Genomic DNA, 20265 nt, shown 5'->3' on the forward strand with positions numbered 1-20265 from the left:
CTCTTAGCTCACCCCAGGGCTTCAGTGATAATGGTTGCAAAATAGCTTTTCTCAGAATGAAAAGTAACACAATATATTTTTCTTTCTTGTTTGATTTTAGCCCAGAAGGCTCTTTCTTGTGGATATATCACTCAAAGTAAGTGCCTTGAATTTTAGATGGCTCTGGGACTGTTCCTGTGACCTCTCCCACACCTCCTCCAGCCCATTCCTAACGTGGCAGCTGGTGATGTGGCTCTGGTCAAAGACGGAGCGCAGGCCTGGGTTCCCAGGGGTCTGGACGGCATGCCTCTGGCCTCCTAGGCAGCCTTTGTCGAGCCATGGCTGTGATTTGCCCTTGCTTTTTTCTCATGAAGTATCTTTTTAAGTGGTGTCATTTGGAGAACATTCCTGCCTTCCCAATAAAAAGTGTCAGGGCAGATGCTGTCCTTTATGCTACCCAGTATATGTTGTATAAGGATTCTTCCAAGAAATTTCTTTGAGACAAAGGATCAAGAAAAAAGTTTGGGACTCTGATGAACTAGTGGGTCTATTATCATTATTATTATTGGCAGTAAGAACTATGTAAGCCTTGTTTTTCTGTCTTTGGCTTGGTTGCCAGGAACCTCAGAGCAAAGTGTTGTGCTTAACTGCTTGGACTTTCCTCAGCCTTCATTTCTGATACAGTTCATCCCCTGGCATTAAATCTGAGCTTTTATGCTTATGAAATGCCATGGGATCTTGGCAGTTTTCCCAAACGCATTCAGCCAATATTTTAGTTTCAAATGAAAATAAAGGTAAAACCTTTATTCTCATGAGTTGCTGGGACGACCAACATCATGTGAAAATACCTACCTGAATGACTAAGTAAATGTTTCTCTCTTCCCTTTTGTTTGTTTTATTTGTATATTGTTTCCCTGCTTCTTGTAACCACACTGTCTTAATCATAAACCATCTTGAACACTTTCTGAAAGTAGATGAGCTTTCAAATAGATTTATCATGCCTGTTCATGACTCACCACTCAATTTGTCCAACCAAAAGGCCTTATCTCTTGGTTTCCCCTATATCCCCATATCCAGAAGGCCCCTACCTTGGGGAGACTCTCATAACGAGTGTGAAAACTTCCGCTGTGGGTAGGGAAGGTGGTTTCTGATGACAGGTTTCGGAGTTTCTGGTTCAGAGACTCTCAGATTTCCTGAGGCTTGACTGCTGACTTTGTGGCAACCTGAATTCTCCCAGTTCAACAGAGATCACTCTTGGAAAGGTGCACTGGCTTCTTTATTAAGATCAAAATTTGTTACAGTTATTTTCAGTTTATAAAGCTCTTTTATGTGTGTTGCCCTGGTTGGTGTGGCTCAGTGGACTGAGTGCTGGCCTGTGAACCAAAGGGTTGCTTGTTCGATTCCCAGTCAGGGCACATGCCTGGGTTGCCAGCCAAGTCCCTAGCAGGGGCGCATGAGAAGCACCCCACATTGATGTTTCTTTCCCTCTATCTCCCTCCCTTCCCTTCTCTCTATAAATACATAAATAAAATCTTTTAAAAAACTTAATAAAAAAGCTCTTTTATATATACTATTTCATTTAGTTTTCAAAGATACCTTCATAGTAGATTTATTATTATTATTATTATTATTATTATTATTATAATAAAAGGTTGGACAAAATGTTCACAATTTTAAATACACAAAACACAGTTTATTCTTGTATTATTATTTATGTATTATATTCCATATGAACAACTGCAAATCTAACTTTTGCCCCATCCAGTATTAGTATTTTTATGTGAATTGTCAAAGGAGAAAAATCCAGATTCAGCAAAGGAAAATGTCCTATCATAGCTACTAGTAAGGGGCAGATCGAAGGCCCAGGTGTGTGTGTCAGTGCCCCGCCCCCACCCCCATTGCTCATCATCCCCCTTCCCCTCCTGCTCCGCTAGGCTGCGTGGATGACGAGCTAGCTGAGTGCGGGGTCCACCCACTGTCGCGCCCCTCCCCTCTTATTCCCCTGGAGCAGCTTCGCTTCTTCCTGTTTTACCAGCTGGCAGTTTCAAACTTTTAAAAAAATGATTTTCTGTCATAAAAAGAGTTTGGAAACCCCCCAGATTGAGACAGTCTCATTTTCTAAAAATGTTTTTCATCTTTTTCATTTCTTAGAAACCCAGAACTTGGTGATAACGGCAGCCAGCAGGGTTGGTGGTTTCCAAGCTGGTTTAACAATGGGTAAGGTGATAAGACCAAGATCTGTACTTTCCCCCCATTGAACACTTGAAGAGTCAGATACACACTTCGTGGTAATGACCTTCTTGGTCATTCATTTTTCTGGTTTACTGAAATCATACAAGGTATATATTTCATGGTTGGAACTAGAATGTTAAAGGTTTTTGTTTTTGTTTTTTCCATTTAAGTAGGGGGTGAGTAGGGCTTGGGTTGAAGTTCAGACTGCAGGAAAGATTGTCATAGGATAAAATGTTCTTGTAAGGACTGTTTTATCAAGTTCTCCCACCCACTGACATAATGTAAGGGCTGTTGGGTCATTAAACTTGAAGGATAATAATGAAGATAGGCGCTGCGCCTTTTCATCCAAAGTGTGCCTTTCTGAATAGCCATTTAGTGCCCTGAGCCTTCTGCAGCCAGTCACCTGCTGCAGGTGTTCCCTGCCTCCATGGGCGTTTCCACTGACTGTCCCGACACCGTTGACCGCCCTCCCTGCCTTACTCAGCTTGCTTTCCCTTCATACACAGGACCCACAATTACCAAGAAGAAGAAGAAGACACAGACAAAGAAAAGGAAGACGAAGAAGAGCTTCAGCTCTCCGACTGGTTTGATCCACAGTAAGAAAGAGTGTCGCCAATGTGCAGTAAATCCATGGTTTAGCAGGAGGTGGTGGGGCTGGGTCAACAGCTGTGCCGCTGAGGACAGCCCTGAGTGGGCAGACAGAGTCTCTGTTAGACCTTCGGCAACAGATCAGATGAGAAGCTAAGTCTGGACTTTCTGACTCAAATGCTGGAGCAGTGACACAGTGATTCTGGCAGCAGTTGGCCAATGGCAGCAGATGAATCACGAAATACTCAGCCAGATGGGGTCTTACAGGCCATGGTGTGCTGTGGAAAGCCACAGGACTGAGAGTCAGAGGGAGAACATTCTCTCTGAGATTCAGTAAACTCATCTGTAACATGGCAACAATGTTGCGAGATCTCAGGGACCACATGAGCAACCATTCAGCAAACATAAATGTTTATCAAGTATCTATGACCGGCTAGCTGGTGTCTTTCACACCACAGGCCACTATCATTAATATGTTCACATACTAGCCTAATGGGTTAACACCAGCTTTTTAAAAAAAATTAAAGAAGAAAATCAGAGGGTATCACAAGAAGTAAGGATGTGTTCAGTGGAATTTTTTATTCTGTATGTATATGTGCATTTGTTTGGGTATGACGTAAAATGTATTTCTCACTATGAATCATGGTCAAATTTTCTGTACTAGACATTGTGTTAGGCATAGTAAATAGAAGAATCCAATCAAGGTGCGTGTGTTCATGAAGTTCACAGTCTTATAGTGGCACTTGCCAAGATTGGTAAGAATGTATGATGAACCCGATTTAGAAGGATGTGGCTTGGGGAATAAGGAGGTGGGAGCTGTCCCGGATGACCATGAACCCTGAGAGACTGTGTGGGGGTGGGGGGTGCCACTGATCAGGAAAGCACCTGGAGGAGGAGATGGTCTAGGGGACGGGGGAGGTGATGAGCTCAGTTAGGGATGTATGTGAATTCAGGTGTGTGGGGGACATCTAGGCAGAGACTCACAGGGTGCCTTGCCTGTCTTGGTCTGTTTGGGCTGCTTTAACAGAATACCATAGACTGGCTTATAAACAACAAGAAATTTGTCACAGCTCTGGGGGTCAGCAAGTGCAAGACCAAAGCGCAAACAGATTTGGTGTGTCTGGTGAAGACCACCTCCTAGTTCATACATGGCCATTTCTCACTGTGTCCTCACATGGTGGGAGGGGTGAGGGAGCTCTCTGGCATCCCCTTTCTAAGGGCACTAATCCCATTCATTAGGGTTCCACCCTCATGACCTAATCACCCCAAAACCTCACCTCCAAATACCCCCGCAATGGGGGTTAGGTTTTAACATACAGATTTTTGCGGGGGATAGTCCCGTCTACTACCAGTGCCTGAGCTTGGCAGAAGATATGAAGATAGATGGGGAGCCATCAGAATACAAGTGTCAGTGACCTGTGAGCCTGGATGAGGCCACCCAGGCAGAGGAATAGACCTGAGTCCTGCCTGGCGTCAGCACTTAAAGGGCTGGTGGAGGAAGAGAAGTTGGAGGAACAGCTATAGAGGTGGTAGGAGGGTGGGAGGGAAGAGCTCTAGTCCAGTGTGAGGAATCTTAGACTCTCTGGAAAGACTGAATATGTTCTGGCAAGTTCACTTATTGTTTTGGGATACAGGATCCATGCCAGCAAAGAAGGATGGGGATTTGGGGCCCCTGTGTGTCATTTGATCAGCTGAACAACAGAGTAGCCATCTGTGAGATGTTAAACCATTACTGGAAATGTCAGAATATGGGCACATTGCTCCTTCAATGTGTATGTGTGTGTGTGTGTGTGGCAGGGGGGTGGACGGTTTAAGACCTCCCAGGGAGCAAGCTTGATGAGCTGAAGACGGTCACCAGCCTCCCTTCTAAGGAGGGTGGCACACTTTTACTGTGACACTTGTGCTTTGCTGAATGGGACTTAGGTGGTAGGGTCAGGGCTGAATTGCTGGGGGCAAAGAGGAGGGACAGATGGTGGCCACCAGCTGTCACTCTCTGTACTCTCAGCTTCTCTCTAAAGCAATGGTGAATGGTACTTAGAGAACATTGGTTGGAAGCGACACCGAATTAAGCCTTCTCAGGGCACCAGAGTGTCTTTCTTGCTTAAATGAATGATTAGACAAACAACTGAATGAACAAACAAATATATTTCTATAAATGTGTACTTTTCTGTAAACTACCTAAAACATATCATAGTATATTGTGTACACATTTCCACATGAAGCGCTCTCAGCTTCTGTGACACCAGAACCTTGTAATTTTCCTGCTATTTTTCCATTCGCCCTTCTTAGTCTCCTTGACAGGACCTCCTCCCTCTTTCCAGCCTTCACATATTAGAGCTTCTGTAGTTAAGTCTAGTATCCTCATACCCTTTCTGTGTGCCCCATCTTCCAACATGCTCCCACCCATTTCCAGGGAGTTAGGTAGTATCCGTGTGCAAGTGGTTCCTACACTTAAATCTTTAGCCCAGGCCTGTTCTCACTGCCTGCTTGATGTCTCTGCACGTCTCGCGTGATCCCTCCCCACCCTGGTTCTTCCAATTTCCCATCTCAAGCTCCAGAGTCTGGGACGCCTCTCCGTTCAGCATTCTCCTCCACCTGCGCCTCAGCCTAACTCACTAACGTGTTCTGTTCATTCTTCCTCCACTCTCGCCTTCTGTGCATTTCACAGGCATGACCACTCTTGTTCCTTTCACCATAGGCTCTTTGCTGGACCACTCTCCAGCAGCTGCTGCTTAGAAGGAGTTCAGTAAATAATGAGTTGTATGCAGTTCACATCTTTGTTGAATGCACACTTCATGAAATTTTAACACTTCCTCCACCCAACCCTTGGATAGATATCACAACGTTCCCATAAAGAAGTACATAAAATAAAAAAGCTACCAATATCTGATGCAGGTGTGGGTTTTGGTTCTGGAGGCTCTCTTGTGGGAAGCCTTTGGCCTATACTGGTGGAACCACACAAGCCACCGTAACATGGGGGGGTGCCCTGCTTGGAAGGGAGGTTTGGGGGAGCAGCTCCGAGTCTTTTCCAGCAGCACTTTTTCCTTCTTTTAAAGCCCTGTCTTGGTGACCTTGAACATGTCTGGCAGTTGAGAGTGGCAGGGGCTGGCTCTTACACATGTCGTCTAGCGCTTCTTGTTTTCAGGGCAAGGTTTGTGGGTTTCGATGACTAAGATGCCTTAAAAGAAACAGCAGTTCATCAAGGAAGCTGACCTCATTCTCCCCCCACCCCGCCCTTTCCCCCCAGCCACCCTGCAGTAATAAAACTACTGAAGTGGCTAATTTGGGTGGCAAAAATGATAGACCCGGGTTTTAAGCCCAGCTTCATCAGCAGAGCATGTAAATGCCCACATAAGCAGCGATATAGGGCGGTGGCTCAGAGCACCGACTACAGAATTCGCCTATTGGGGTTCAAATCCTAGCTTTGCCCCTTACTAGCTATGTGACTGCAGGCAAATTAACCTCTCTGTGCTCTAGTTTCCTCATTGATAGAATGAGAATCAAAAGAGTCCCACTTCTGAAGGGTGGAGCCCTTAGCACGGTGCCTGGTCCCGCAGGAGGTACGCAGTGTGTGTGAGTTACCAGCATCAGCGGCCAGCTGGGTGGCCTTGGACAAGTTAACAAGCCTTGCTGAGCCTTGATTTTCTTACCGGTACAGTGGACATACGTGGCAGGCCTGTTGCAAGGACCAAAAGAGAAGGTGTCACGATGTGAAGTTTCCTGACAGAGGTCAGTGCCCCTCTGAAGGAGCTGTCCTCCATGTGGCCAGCATGTCTGGTGTGAGGGCAGAGCAGAATCTTAAATGGAGACTCCAGACGAGATAGGGAGAGTCAGAGAGCAGCCTGAGAGTGTCCCCCCTGCCTTGGGGGCGATTCCAGCCGTTCAGGGGCAGAAGGAAGCAGGGCACAGGGCTGGGGTGGGAGGGCAGAGTCGGCTCAAGAATGAGAGTGCAGAGCAAGGTGACAGAGGGACAGGAGGCATGAGGACAAGTCTGCTGATGCTCTTTTTCACTCAGGCTAAGGCTGGGGCGAGGTGGAGTTGCCCCAGCCTTGCCCAGCCGTGCTGAGGAGAGACCTGGCTTAGCTGTTGGGGTAGGGGCAGCTTCTTGAAAACGTGCCCCCACCCCTGTGTTATGGGAGGGGAAGTTCTCATTGGCCTGATCTATGTGTTCTGTCCCCAGGTTCGCAGGCACACAGCCCGCAGGAACCTGACTATGGGGACCACCAGGACTTTGCCCCCAACAGTGGCCTCCTCCCTGCAGTGGATAAAGTACAAGCCAATGCCTAGCAGGGGCCAGGCCTTTGCACGCTGGGGTTTAAATCTAAATGTCTGTGTTTCAGTCTCTGCTCCCCAACAGGGGAAATGCAGCCACTTCCTGAGCAAAAGGGGGTCAGAACTAGTCTCCACCACCCCTTCTGGGCTGAGTTACACCCTCGTGCTGGGCCCCAGCTGCTACTCAGCTTTTCTGCATTACCCTTTACAGTGTTACAGCTCTTACGTTGCTTCCTGTGTTTGTGTTGGCTTTGCCAAGTTCCTTTCAAGTGTTCTGAGTGCAGAAAACATGCCTTCCCCACCCCCCTTTGTGCTGCTATTGAAGAGGCCCCGTGGTCTGGGGAGAGGGTCGGTGCCAGAATGTTTCAGCCTCGGCTGCGGGGTTTCTGTTGAGCTCCTTCTTTTCTGGGCAACTCTACCTCCTTGTTTGTAAAATGATAACACCAGTATCCCCTATTCCGGAGCCTTTTGGGCCTCTAACCAGGTTCTTACTCAGAAATCCTTTTCTGGTAAAAGGCAAATTGAACCAGTTTTCTCTCTTTCAGCTCAGGGTCACTCTCTCATCCCTGTGTCAAGGATCAGGACCTTCTTAGGCTCAGATGGTACCCACAGGGGTAAATAACAGCCAGGGATGCCACTGGCAGTTTAGGAAAAGACCGGGCCGATAGATGAGGGAATTGGAAGAGAACAGGGAAAGCAAGAAAAAGGAAAGAGGGGACGAGATAATACAGGTCAGCTCCCCATAAAGGCTCCCAGGACAGCCCTCCTAGGCGTCTGGGCCTCCTGTCCTGCTGCTGGAACTTGCTGCCCTGAAATGTCTATGACCCAGCCACCCATTTGGCATTAAGCTACAGTTGGGATTCAGGGACAGTGACCGCAAATCCTAGCTGACCCCCATAGTCCCCCAGGCTCTGTCCCACCTTAGCAAAGCTGTCCCCACTTATACGGCTCTGCGTTTTGTCCCCAGGAAACGGCCGCTGGTGATGACAGTGACTGGATGGAAGGCGCCGATTGTGTGGGAAGGCACTTACAACAGAGCCATCCTGGAAGATTACTATGATAAACAGAAAATTACCGTGGGTTTGACGGTTTTTGCTATCGGAAGGTAGGTGTCACTATTAAAATTGACCTTGACTTCTTGTTCCCCCTGTCAAATGTTTGTGAGGGTCCCCCTGGGCTAATGGAGGCTGTTCCCAACCCGTCTGAATTACCAGCTGGGAGGAGGTTATAATGGGACCATTTCAGTCTCATGGCTGCTAAGGCCCCCAAAACATGAGGACAAAACCATGGTCAGTGAGTCGACTCCTTCCCACCCCGAAGGGAGATCTCGGGTTACAGGTAAAAATGTCTGCTACACCCACGGAGCCAGAGACTACAACTCACTCACCACCACCTCCACCCCGCCCCTGTGGCTTTCTCTGGAAATTTCCACAAATGCCAGTGGTTAGACAGCCCACATGTGCATCATTCTTTCTCCTGTACTCGTGAGACCCAGGACCAAGGACAGCAGGGCTCGGAGGAAGTCCTCAGGCCAGAGTGGCTAAGTATGGTGGCTTCCATGTCAGATCATGGCTCACTGCTCTTCCATGGGTGCCTGGGTTCCTCCGTGTCTGGTCCTCCTAGGGGACTCAGGGCCCCAGATTTGGCTGGCCAGGACTTCCTCTTCCAGGAGTTGGATGGGTTCCTCTTTCAGCTTCCATTTCCTTGTTTAGAATGTTTCTCCCCAAGCTGCTTGCTTGTTCTTACTTGAAATGGGTAGCTTGTAATTTCGGTTTTAAAATATAATGCATTTTGCTCTTTTGGAGAATTATTTTTTTTCCAGAACAAAAGCAAAAGTTTAATTTTCCTGTTCATCCCCGCCCTTCTTTCCCACCCCGATCCCAGCCTTTTCATCTGTACCCTTTCTGAAAGCCACACGGCAAGTTGACCCCTTCGCCTTGGACAAAGGGGTTGAAGGCTCAGGCTGATCTGACCTTGAGTTCTGCCCGTTGTAGGCCCTGAAGGAGAGTGCTGTGTAGATCCGATAGTTCTCCCAAGCCCTTCTCCAACCCAGAGCTCAGAAGCCATGGCTGGCACCGTAGCGATTAAGTCCTAATGTCACTGACTGTGCTGATCCCAGGGACATAGGGAGCAACTGGAATAGAAAAGGGTAACCTTGACCCTGGAGTTTTGACATTTTCACTGGAAGAATCTGTATTGTTATGAGTTGGGAGCCAGTGCACACTCAGCTTACCTAATCCTTTGGCACGAGAGGGACAAGCCAGCCATGATGCAGATTGATTTGATCCTGATGTTTCCAAAAAGAACAGAATGTTGCCCACTGTCCTGCAATGACTTCAACCAGCAGTTGTGACAATGAAAGAAACGTCCAAACCTACAAAGAATTTTTATAGGAATTTATTTGACCCAAACTGACTGATGACAGTTGCCGGGAAGCAAGACCTCAAATGCTCTGGAGAATAACAGTTTTACAGTTTCTTTTAGGCATTTGGAATTAACGAGGGGACATAAAGATTACCTGTATTTTCCCATGCATAATGCGCTCCCATGTATAATGCATACCCATGTTTTTGGCACAAACTTTCAGGGAAAAGAATCTTTCATTTAAATTTTTTTAACTGAATTATTTATTTTATATTTAGAAACAAAACCAATTATCATATTCCAGGTATTTTGCATATGGATGTTATTGCTGTCTAGAGTTATACTTTTAACACATAAGCATAAATAAAACATTTATATAGATAGGGAATTAATACTACCCACATATAATGTGCATCCTTATTTTTTCCTCAAAAATTTGGGCAAAAAGTGCCCATATACACAGCAAAATGTGGTACATGACAGTGGAAGTAGGCAGCGTACAGGATAGTTAACAAGATCACATGCTCTCTTGAGAGTGGTAGTCTTATTTCAAAGATACTTTAACCTCGGTGCACAGAAACAATGGACAGGGCTTGCTTAAATCAAAAATAAACCTTTTACTGAAGACGTCATATGTCTGGGGCATGACTACCCATGACCTATCCAGTTAGGAATTTACGTCCAGATGACCTTGTTTACATTCTGCAGAACCCCCTTTTTTGTCCATAGTTGCAACTCTGCAGAACTAAAGGATAAATGGCATATCCTAATGAAAGCCGCTTGCTCTGCACCCAGAGGCAGGAGGCAGCCAAGGACTGTATTCATCAGCAATAAATCCTCACAAGAGTGGATTTGGACTTTTAGAAGGTGTGACATTTGGTTTATTTTTCAAATAACAATGCTCAGTGCTTTAATCTCTAAACAATGTTAAACCAGACAGTGGCACACTTCCTCCCCCTAGGACTGTCTCCCAGCTTCAAGGCACTATAGATTTTTCTCAAAAGTACAGAGCACCAAAGAATTTCCTGGACATCAGCTACAGAGCCATATCAAAGTCCTTTATCGTGCTCAGATACATGCTCTCCATTTAAAGACTCAATACTATAAACCCTTAGATTTCCAGAGGCCACCATTAAAAACCCCTTCAGTTAGGTAGCAAGGAAAGGGAATCCACGCAGCAACCAACTGGAAAGTGCCAGTTACTACTCCTCACGAGACATCATGATTGGCCGGTACTGTGCTAGCCCATTAAGTTCAGTCCACATTCACTGAGCATGAGTCCAGGGTTTGCATGTGTTGCGTTAAGCCATCTTTCTACTCTTTCCTCTTCTCTCTGATCTCTGTGGCTTTGCAAGAGAGTGTGTAGCTGGTTACAGAAGGCATTGACATGATTTCTTTTTGAATGAGTAGACTAATCGCTAAAAAACCACGACACACCCTATCACTGTGGCCAAAATCCCAAAACACCGACAACATGAAATACTGGGAAGTAAGGGGAATTCTTGTTCACTGCTTATGGGTCTGCAAAATGGCATAGCAACTTTGGAAGACAGTTTGGCATGTTCTTACCAAACTAAACATACTCTTACCATGCAATCCAGCAATTGTGTTCCTTGATATTTACCCAAAGGAGTTGAAAACTATGTCCACATAAAAACCTGCACACAAATATCTACATCAGCTTTATTCATAATTGCCAAACGTTGGAAGCAGCCAAGATGTCCTTCAGTAGGTGAATATGTAAACTGTGGTACATCCAGACAGGAATATATTATCAGTATTATCAATATTCTAAAAAGGAATGAGCTATCAAGCCATGAAAAGGCATGAGGGAACCTTACATGCCTTTACTAAATGAAAGAAACCAATCTGAAAAGGCTACTTACTATATGATTCCATACTGTGACATTCTGGAAAAGGCAAAGCTATGGTGACAGTAAAAAGATCAGTAGTGGTCAGGAGCTGGGGTGGGGTAATGGATGAATAGGTGGAACGTGAGATTTGGGGGCCAGTGAAAATATTCTGTATAATACCCTACGTAATGATAGATAATGTTATACATTTGTCCAGACCCATGGAATGGACAACACCGAGAATGAATCTTAATGTAAACTATGGACTTGGAGTGATGATAACGTGTCAATGTAGGTACATTGATTACAACATATGTACCACCCTGGTGCTGAATGTTGGAAGAAGAGGAAGATATGGGAGGGTGGGGTAACCAGGGGAGTATATGGGAACTTTGTGCTTTTGGTTCGATTTTTCTATGAACCTAAAACTGTTGTAAAAGATTAAGAAAAAGTAGCTAAAATAAGGCTAAATCAAAGGTCGTTTGCTTTGGTGTTTAGATGGACCTTATGACAGTGGTGTCTGGAAAGTGGGTTGGGGTTTTGAGTGACCAGTGGCAGGCTAACAGGGAAAATCTGTAACAGAGAAGGATGTCCATGTTCCTCAACGCGTTCTCGGAGTCCCAGAGTGGCGATAGTTAGGCTTAATGCATCCCAAAGGGACCCAAGAGTCACATCACAGTTGCATCTGGTAGGGTAGCAGCAACATTGGGGTGTACGCTGGGGTTTCTGAAGGAGGCTCAAGAATTAGTGGCCCCTGATGTTAGTCAAAGGGTATAAACTCCCACTTATGAGATGAGTAAGTTCTGGGGACTTAATGTACAGCATGGTGACTATAATGAACAATACTGTATTATATATACTTGAAAGTTGTTAAGAACATAGATCTTAAATATTCTCACCACAAAAAGAAATGGTAATTTTGTGATGTGATGGAGGTGTTAGCTAACACTATGGTGGTAATCATTTTGTAAAATATGAGTGTATCAAATCAATACTTTGTACACCTTAAACTTATACAATGTTATATGTCAATTATATACCAGTAGGAAAAAAGAACTTGTATCCTCTTTGCCTGCCCAAAGGCTAAGTAAGGCAGATGATAGTAAATATCATCTTAATTACAGTTGAAGCTGGTATTGGAGAATGTGGCTTATATCTGCAGGCCCTAGGCCTCGTAACATTGAACCACCAAATTAGAAAGACTTAGGGGCCCAGGCAACTATAGCATTAGAAACTTCAGGGCTCTGGACATGGGGGTAGGGCCGGTACCACTAAATGTACTGTTAGGCCCAGAGCACACATACTACCTCCAATTGGTCAGTTTCTAAGAGCGCGAGGAGGGGAGGGGTCAGGGCTGTGCATGGACACTTGCCTTTCCAAAACTGGCAGGTAAGTCAGCCCACCCCCCACCAAGGCAGAAAGCAGTCAGGAATGTTACATCTGGAATGAGGAAAAGCCCCTAAACTTCAAAATACAAACAAAATGATTAGAATAGCACATGGTCCCCTGCAGAGTCCCAGACATTACATTTACCCTGTTCTTCTTTGTTTCAGATACATTGAGCATTACTTGGAGGAGTTCTTAACATCTGCCAATAGGCACTTCATGGTTGGCCACAGAGTCATATTTTACATCATGATGGATGATGTCTCCAGGTTGCCTTTGATAGAGCTGGGTCCTTTGCGTTCCTTCAAAGTGTTTAAGGTCAAGCCTGAGAGGAGGTGGCAGGATATCAGCATGATGCGCATGAATACCATTGCGGAGCACATTGTGGCCCACATCCAGCACGAGGTTGACTTCCTCTTCTGCATGGACGTGGACCAGGTCTTCCAAGACACCTTTGGGGTAGAGACCCTTGGCCAGTCAGTGGCTCAGCTACATGCCTGGTTTTATATGGCAGATTCTAATGACTTTACTTACGAGAGACGGAGGGAGTCCTCAGCATTCATTCCATATGGCCGGGGGGATTTTTACTATCACGCGGCCATTTTTGGAGGAACACCCATTCAGGTCCTAAACATCACCCGGGAGTGCTTCAAGGGGATCCTCCAGGACAAGAGAAATGATATAGAAGCCAAGTGGCATGATGAAAGCCATCTAAACAAGTATTTCCTTCTTAACAAACCAACTAAAATCTTATCCCCAGAATATTGCTGGGATTATCATATAGGCCTGCCTTCAGATATTAAGACTGTCAAGATATCTTGGCAGACAAAACAATATAATTTGGTTAGAAATAATATCTGACTTTAAATTGTACCAGTAGATTTCTGAATTTGGGAGAGTATTCTGGCTACTTCCTCAGAAAAGTAACGCAATTTTAACTTAAAAAAAATACTAACAGAACACCAACCCAGCAAGTACATACTATTCCTCCTTGTAACTTTGAGCTTTGTAATATGGGAGAATGAACCTCTGGTAATCAGATGTAAATTCCAAATGATTTCTTACCTACTCTGGGTTTGGGAGAAATACTATCAGTTGAACTAAAAAAATTGTCACAGTCAAAGAAAAAGCCAGAAACACTCTACATGTGCCAGATGTACTGTAGAAAAGGGTGCTGAGTCTAAAGCAACATAGGTGCTTTGCAGCAGGAGAACTCTAAGTGAGGACACCGTCTACCTGGCAATCCTCAAATGGTTTGAGTAGCAGATGGCTTCAGGCCGTTTGTAGTACGTGTCCTTTTCTCAGGATGTTTGGCCTCTGTGGAAAACATTGGTTGAGATTCCCAGTGGATATCATAGTGGTAAATGTCTGGAGTCACAGGGAATCTGAAGAAGTGAAAACAAAGCCTCAGAATTTGCTATGAAATAGCAAAGAGAGGGTGGAAAGAGAGGGGGCTGATTATGGTTGGGCAATGCCACCTCAGAAGAGCACAAGACATGGGGTTGGCACTTAAATACAGCATGCATGGACCCAGGCTCTGAATGGGAGGGGGGACAATGTGGATGATCTAAAGCCTCCTCGATCCCATGACAACTAGAGAAGAGAGGATTTGTATGCAAGATGCCTCTTGCTTTGCCCAAGTCATATTCAGTTTGCCAGATTCTGCAACTTGTGTCTTCAGATTCTTGGCCAGAAGACATGGATGGTGTCAGAGAAGACAAAGGCCCACAGTGGATTGAAGAAGCTTGCAAGGAGTTACATTTTTCCAGACTTGGACTTCATGGCAATCAGTTGTCACTGATGTGGGCTTCATGACCGTCAGTCATCAGCAAGTCCTGCTCTCACCTGCTCTACCCTTCAGAGTCCCTCAGCCTGTCATGTCCCATGTGGAGGGCTGACATCAGGAGTGGATTGGAGAAGAAGACCTCCCATCAAGTAACCTCGTTTGCCCCTGCCCCATCTGTGCTGAGATGTAACAACAACCAGATGCATCTAACAAAATGGTTAATTGATTTTATATCAAAAGCAGAGGGGAAGGCAATGAGAGACCCATTCCTCATGACTGAACAGCTTACCATCCAATTCCCTTCTTTAAGGGAAGTGATGAAATCCTACATTATTTAAAGTTAAGCAATTCAATGTAAAGGAAGTTAGGAAGCAACATTTACATATTTATATTTTGCTTGTGTTCCAGTTTAAGTCATTTGTTTCCATTTTTAGGCAATTTATTTAAAGAACCATTGCATTGGCTCAATGTTCAGCACAATGGGCTTCTCTGATAAAATTAAACCTACATTTTGTCTACCATTGCACTGTGCCTCCTACTCTTCACTTCTTGCCAAAAAGTATCACAATCAGAAAGACAAAACCAAACCAATAAAAAGTCCTAAAATGGACTTTGTAAAAGCAAAAGGAAATCGCACATCACTGAGGACTTTTGTTTCTCTGTGTCTCAAGTTTTCTGGAATACATTCTGGAGTAGGAAAAATTAATGGTTAAAATCCTGAACCAAAGAAATAATCTATCCTGAATGATTAAATGGCTGATGTTTACTTTTGAAGGGAACTTGGGGTTTGTTTTTTTTTAATTCATTTAAATCAAAATCCCAAATGTACTAACTCAAGATCTCTTGAATAGCCCTGGCCCATGTGGCTCAGTGGGTTGGGTAACATCCTACAAACCAAAAGGTCACCATTTGGGTTCCCAATCAGGGCGCATGCCTGGGTTGCAGGTTCCTTCTGGTCTGGGTGCATATGAAAGGTAATCAATGGATGTTTCTCTCCCTCTTTCCCTCCCGCTGCCAAAAAGAAAAAAATATGCATTCTTAAACATTAAAAGAAAAAATTCCTGATTTACAATCGAATACATTATTTTCTCAGTATATTCTGGTCTGGTCATGGATTGTGCATTTTCTCCCAAAGGTGTTTAGAATCGTCAGTTCTAGAATTTTAAATTCTTAGACTCCAGAAAGCCCTCATGTCCTCCTAAAAATGTGTTTGCTATTACAAAGATAGAATATGGTTGAGATTTGCAAACTTTTAAAACAAGTTCTCATATAGAGCTTTCCAAAGTGATATGCTGAAGTAATTGATAAACTGCTCGTGGAAGACCCAGTAGGTAATAGCTTGTTCCTGAAGCCCAGGGTGGGCACCAGGGCAAAGGGAGAAAACAATGCCTTAATTATATCTGGGCTTACTAGTCTGGACCTTTGGAGAATATATCTGGCCAAGTAAGCCTGGGGAAAGGCTGAATTTCCAGCAGTCTGGGCATACGTGTTCATAATAAAAAGATTAAAGGTGACCAGCTGATGGGGTATGGTATGCTGGATATACAACAGGCATGACCACTTCATAGCAGAGGATTATTCCCCTTGTACAGATGAGCAAATGAGGTTCAGAAAGGTTAAGCCACCCAGCTGGGCAGTGCTGAGCTGAAGCTGAAATCAGATTCTGACACGGACAAATGTGTTGACACCATAAATACACAAAGGACCTCATTTCACAACAAGGCAAATGCAACTTTAAAGAAGAAACTTGTAAAGGGCTGTCTCTACTATATGGATGTTTAAAAAATTAGATAGGTTTCCTGTCTGTACCATTTCCCATTCTTCATGCACTAAGCCTACCCCAAATGCATTAAATTAGTTAAAATGGATCATGCAAACAGAAGAGTACGTGTTCACTCTTACCTTTACATAGTGCATGCAGGGCTGATGGAAGCCCTTTGGGCATATGAGCTGTCCTGCCGAGGCAGTGCCTTAGAGGGTGTAATTGGGCAGAGGGGCGGGTGGGGAGGGATGGCCACTCTTCCTCCCACTCTACTTCTAACGTAGGGTTCGCATGCCGCTGGAAGGGGAGAAGCTTCTTTATGGCTAGAAAGGTCTGATTTCTCTTCCTTCTTGGAATTACTCATCTTTGATCTCCCAGCCAAAGTCACCGTGTGATTGATTAATGAGGGAACCATATCTATGGCAGTACTTAAAGGTACAAGTATTTGTTAAATGTACCTTACGTGAATTAATAACACATGATCATACAAGTGTGAAACACCATAGAAACCATGACTGTATGACATACAATGATACTTTTAGGTAGAGAAAGGAGGGTTAACCTGGGATCCTTTGGTCAAAACCTCAGATCTAAAAGGATGCAGAATTAGGATTCAAAACCAGGGCGGTATGAATCGAAGTCCTTTTCACAGCTTCTGTCTGCTTCCCTCACTCTGTCTTTCCCACTTTATCTTACACACACACTTACACAGACACACACACACACAACACACCAACCATCTTGGTTTTGAAATTTGAAGATGCAAGGAATCACCATCAAAAGCTCTCGATTCATATATTAGGCCTTAAAGAGCTTAGTAGACCAAAAACTCTGCAGGAGCAGAATGTGAGTCTAAACTCATCACATAGCCAAGTTGGAGAAGCAGTCAAAAGCTAAGCAACACAGGGCACAGGGAAGTTCCGGGCTGAGGGAGTGTGGAGGAGGGAAGGACGTCTGGTGACGCGGGAATAGCTTGGAGGAGCTGACTCGGAGTGGAGTTTGGAAGGAGAAGGGGATCACTCTGAGGAGTAGAGAGCAGTGAGATGTCAGAGGGAAGAGCGGCAGATGTAGAGCACAGAAGACTGTGCTAAGACTTAGAAACCCACAAAAACGGGCCTGAGGCCTTGGGACTGCATGAAATCACCTGGCAGAGCCTGTGTGAAAAGCAGCGAAGGCCACGGGAGCACTTGGGCTGGCTGAGGACTCCACATTCTCCCAGCATTTATGGCTCTCTCCCCTGCTTCCAGCAATGCTTGGTCTCCTTTATGGAGTCTGTGTGATGTCTGTGGAAACGTGCCATGGTTGGAGCAAGTGGTCCAGGCTAAGCTAATCAACACCTTTCATTCCTTTGGTGGCAATGACTGATTTGGGGGTGGGCAGGAGACCTAAACTAGACCAATCAGCATGAATCTCAGGTCCTCAGGTAATGAGGGAGCACGTAACAATGGGAGCTGCTAACACCTCTGGTGACCACAAGGGAGGTCAGCATTAGGATGAAGCTGACAATAGGACTGGAAGAGCAGGGAGACTAAAGGACGCCCAGGCCTTGAAAACAACTCTTGAGCTGCCAGCTCCAGCCTTACCTGAAGCCTGCACTGACTGTGGGCTTTTCAAATGTGTGCACCAATAAAGTTCCATTATCATTTAAGCTAGTTGGAATTGGGCTTTCTCTTATAACTGAAAATATCCCTGTTGATCCTCTCTAGAATAATTAGTTCCTTATAGGCAGGACCATAGTCTGCCTTTGCTCAGTTCCAGCACCTACTACATTACTTATGTCAGAGGCAACTGCTTAACAAATATCTACAAGATGAATGAGGGAGTGAATCATCACATCCACTCCCATGATGCCTCGTAAGAAGTGCTTTTTTAATTAAATTTTTTTTTATAATGGACTCAGATACTTTTCTATCTGACACCTGAAAACTTTTCTTCCTACAGTACACAGTACAGGAACTCAGGCGGTGCAGCCTGAGCTTCAGGCTCCAACCTGGTGCATAGCCAGGTTCAGTGCTGCTTAAGGTCAGCGATGCATGAGGCAAAGTTGTTATGTCAGCGTAAAGCACTGGCTCTCAATCAGCGTGATTTTTCACCTCTACTCCCCAGCCCCTGCCCTGACCTGAGGGATATTTGGCAATGTCTGAAGATACTGGCTGTCAAAACCTGGAGGGATTGCTAATCACATCAAGTTGTAAAGACAAGGGATACTGCTAAACATCCCAAAATGCACAGCAAAGACCCCATGACAAGGAACTGTCTGGGTCAAAATGTGATGAGGCTGGGAAACCCCCACGTAAAACTTCCTTGAATTTCGTTAAGGAAGAAACGTGGGAGAGCCAGTATGCGTAACAGTCATCGGTCTCTACCTTAGGAATAGTCCCTGATGAGCATCAAAAGCATGGAACTCACTTCTTAGCCTTCCTGTAATATTCACAGCTAAGAAAAAAGGATAGGGCAGTTCCCTGTACTGGACACTGGAGGGCAGGAATTTCCAAAGAATACAGTTATTCTAAGCAACTGCAGTGATTTAAAAAGAAAAAAAAATCTGGACCTGGTGAAGACTACCCATTTGCAGAAATAGATATGAATTTTATATATAAATGGAAAAGCTATAAATATTTAAAGTATGGGGCTGTGGAAAATCAGCCAAAGTTGGAAGACACTTTCAGTGAATTGACTCTAACTGCTCAGAACAAAAGGTGGTTCGGGTAGGTAGGGGTTGTAGTTAGGTATTTTGGTAACAGGGAACAGACGTCTCCCTTGAGCAGTCTAAACCCAAATGACAGATTATTGGGAGGCTACTGGAGAGTTCCACTGAACACAAGGCAGAGCTGGCAACCGGGAAGGGGCGCCCTGAAGCTGGTCCATTCCTGCGTGAGAGCCTGTGCATGCAACGCTGCCCAACTCCCTGTTCAGTGACTTCACCTGGGTGGCTTCCTATCTGCCATGGTGGGAGTATTTACACCATGGGAATCAGCAAACACTGGAAATCAGGTCTCTTTTTCCCTTTCCTTCCTTTCATTTTCATCTTTATTTTTTAGGAGTTAGTTGTGTAAAATATTAGTTTTGCACATCACTACAACCAGCCCATGAAAAAGTGCCAGGGAAGTTCAAGGTCTTCAGTAGCAGAAAATTAGAGACTTCCCCTGGAGGGGAACTCCTGGGGTTCCAACTAACCCCAGGCTCAGGGTTTCTTCCTTCAAAACTCTAAATTGCTGGCAAAGGAAACCCAAATGGCACAGCATTCACTCACGCTTCCAGCAGCTGTGCCATGGGGTAGGTTTACTGGAGGGTGGATTTACTGGGGGCAGTTTCTCAGACAAGGACCTATTGCTGTGAGCTGGGCAGATGCCTCTAAAAATGTCTACCACATTCCACTTAGAGTTGTCTGGCTATCAATCATTTCCTCCCACATATGTAAAATATGTCATGCTATTGTACTCCAAAAACATTAGGCACTACTGTAGCACACCCCCATCTCCTAATAGCAGATCATAGAATTCACAGATAATGCCAGAGGGCCAGGCTTCTCACAGTCTGCTATCTCCAGATTCTCCTTTGGCTCCTTAGGAAGCTCATCTGACTATTCTGAAATCCATAAAGTAAATAATAAATTCAGCTCACGCCCAAACACTCTAAAGTCAACAGTGAGAGACAAAGAAGGAAGAGGGGAAAAGATTTAGTAACTCCTATTTAAAAGACAACGATAGTTATCTGCTCAAGGGGCACTTCCTCGCTCTGAATTCAGTTGGGCCTCTGCTGTAAGTTCTCTGTTAAGGCTAGCCACAGTCTTCATCCATCACCATAGTCTTCTTAGACCCTTTGAACTATGTAAAATATAATTGGTCATAAGAGATCTAGCGGCAGATCAACTTACCTGAACCCTAGACCAGCTGGGGAGCTTCCTCTTGTCCAGGGTCACACTGGAAGGTCACTGCTTTTATATTTACCAGGCAAATGGGAGGCAGCTGGATACTCTCATGTGTGGGATATTACCTCCAAAATCCAAAGTACTCCGTAGGAGCTATGTCTCTCTCTTAACT

At 44.9% G+C, this 20265-nt stretch overlaps 1 protein-coding gene across 3 annotated transcripts in view; it reads left to right on the forward strand.

Annotated features, from left to right (window-relative positions):
• The window catches only part of GGTA1 (glycoprotein alpha-galactosyltransferase 1 (inactive)), a 54942-nt gene extending 39470 nt beyond the window's left edge, over positions 1–15472 (forward strand). For 2 of the 3 annotated variants that reach the window (XM_054584456.1, XM_054584457.1), the window contains 4 exons: positions 2131–2196; positions 2718–2807; positions 8039–8176; positions 12842–15472. In XM_054584456.1, coding sequence (XP_054440431.1) covers positions 2131–2196; positions 2718–2807; positions 8039–8176; positions 12842–13535 — 988 coding nt within the window. In that variant the 3' untranslated portion in view covers positions 13536–15472. Of the gene's footprint in view, positions 1–100; positions 137–2130; positions 2197–2717; positions 2808–8038; positions 8177–12841 lie in introns of all 3 variants that reach the window. The other variant, XM_054584455.1, reaches the window with a different exon arrangement.
• The last annotated feature ends 4793 nt before the right edge of the window (positions 15473–20265 follow it).

Source organism: Pteronotus mesoamericanus, unplaced genomic scaffold, assembly GCF_021234165.1.
Source record: "Pteronotus mesoamericanus isolate MK-2021 breed Mesoamerican mustached bat unplaced genomic scaffold, CSHL_Meso_final contig_78, whole genome shotgun sequence".
NCBI classification, from domain to species: domain Eukaryota; kingdom Metazoa; phylum Chordata; class Mammalia; order Chiroptera; family Mormoopidae; genus Pteronotus; species Pteronotus mesoamericanus.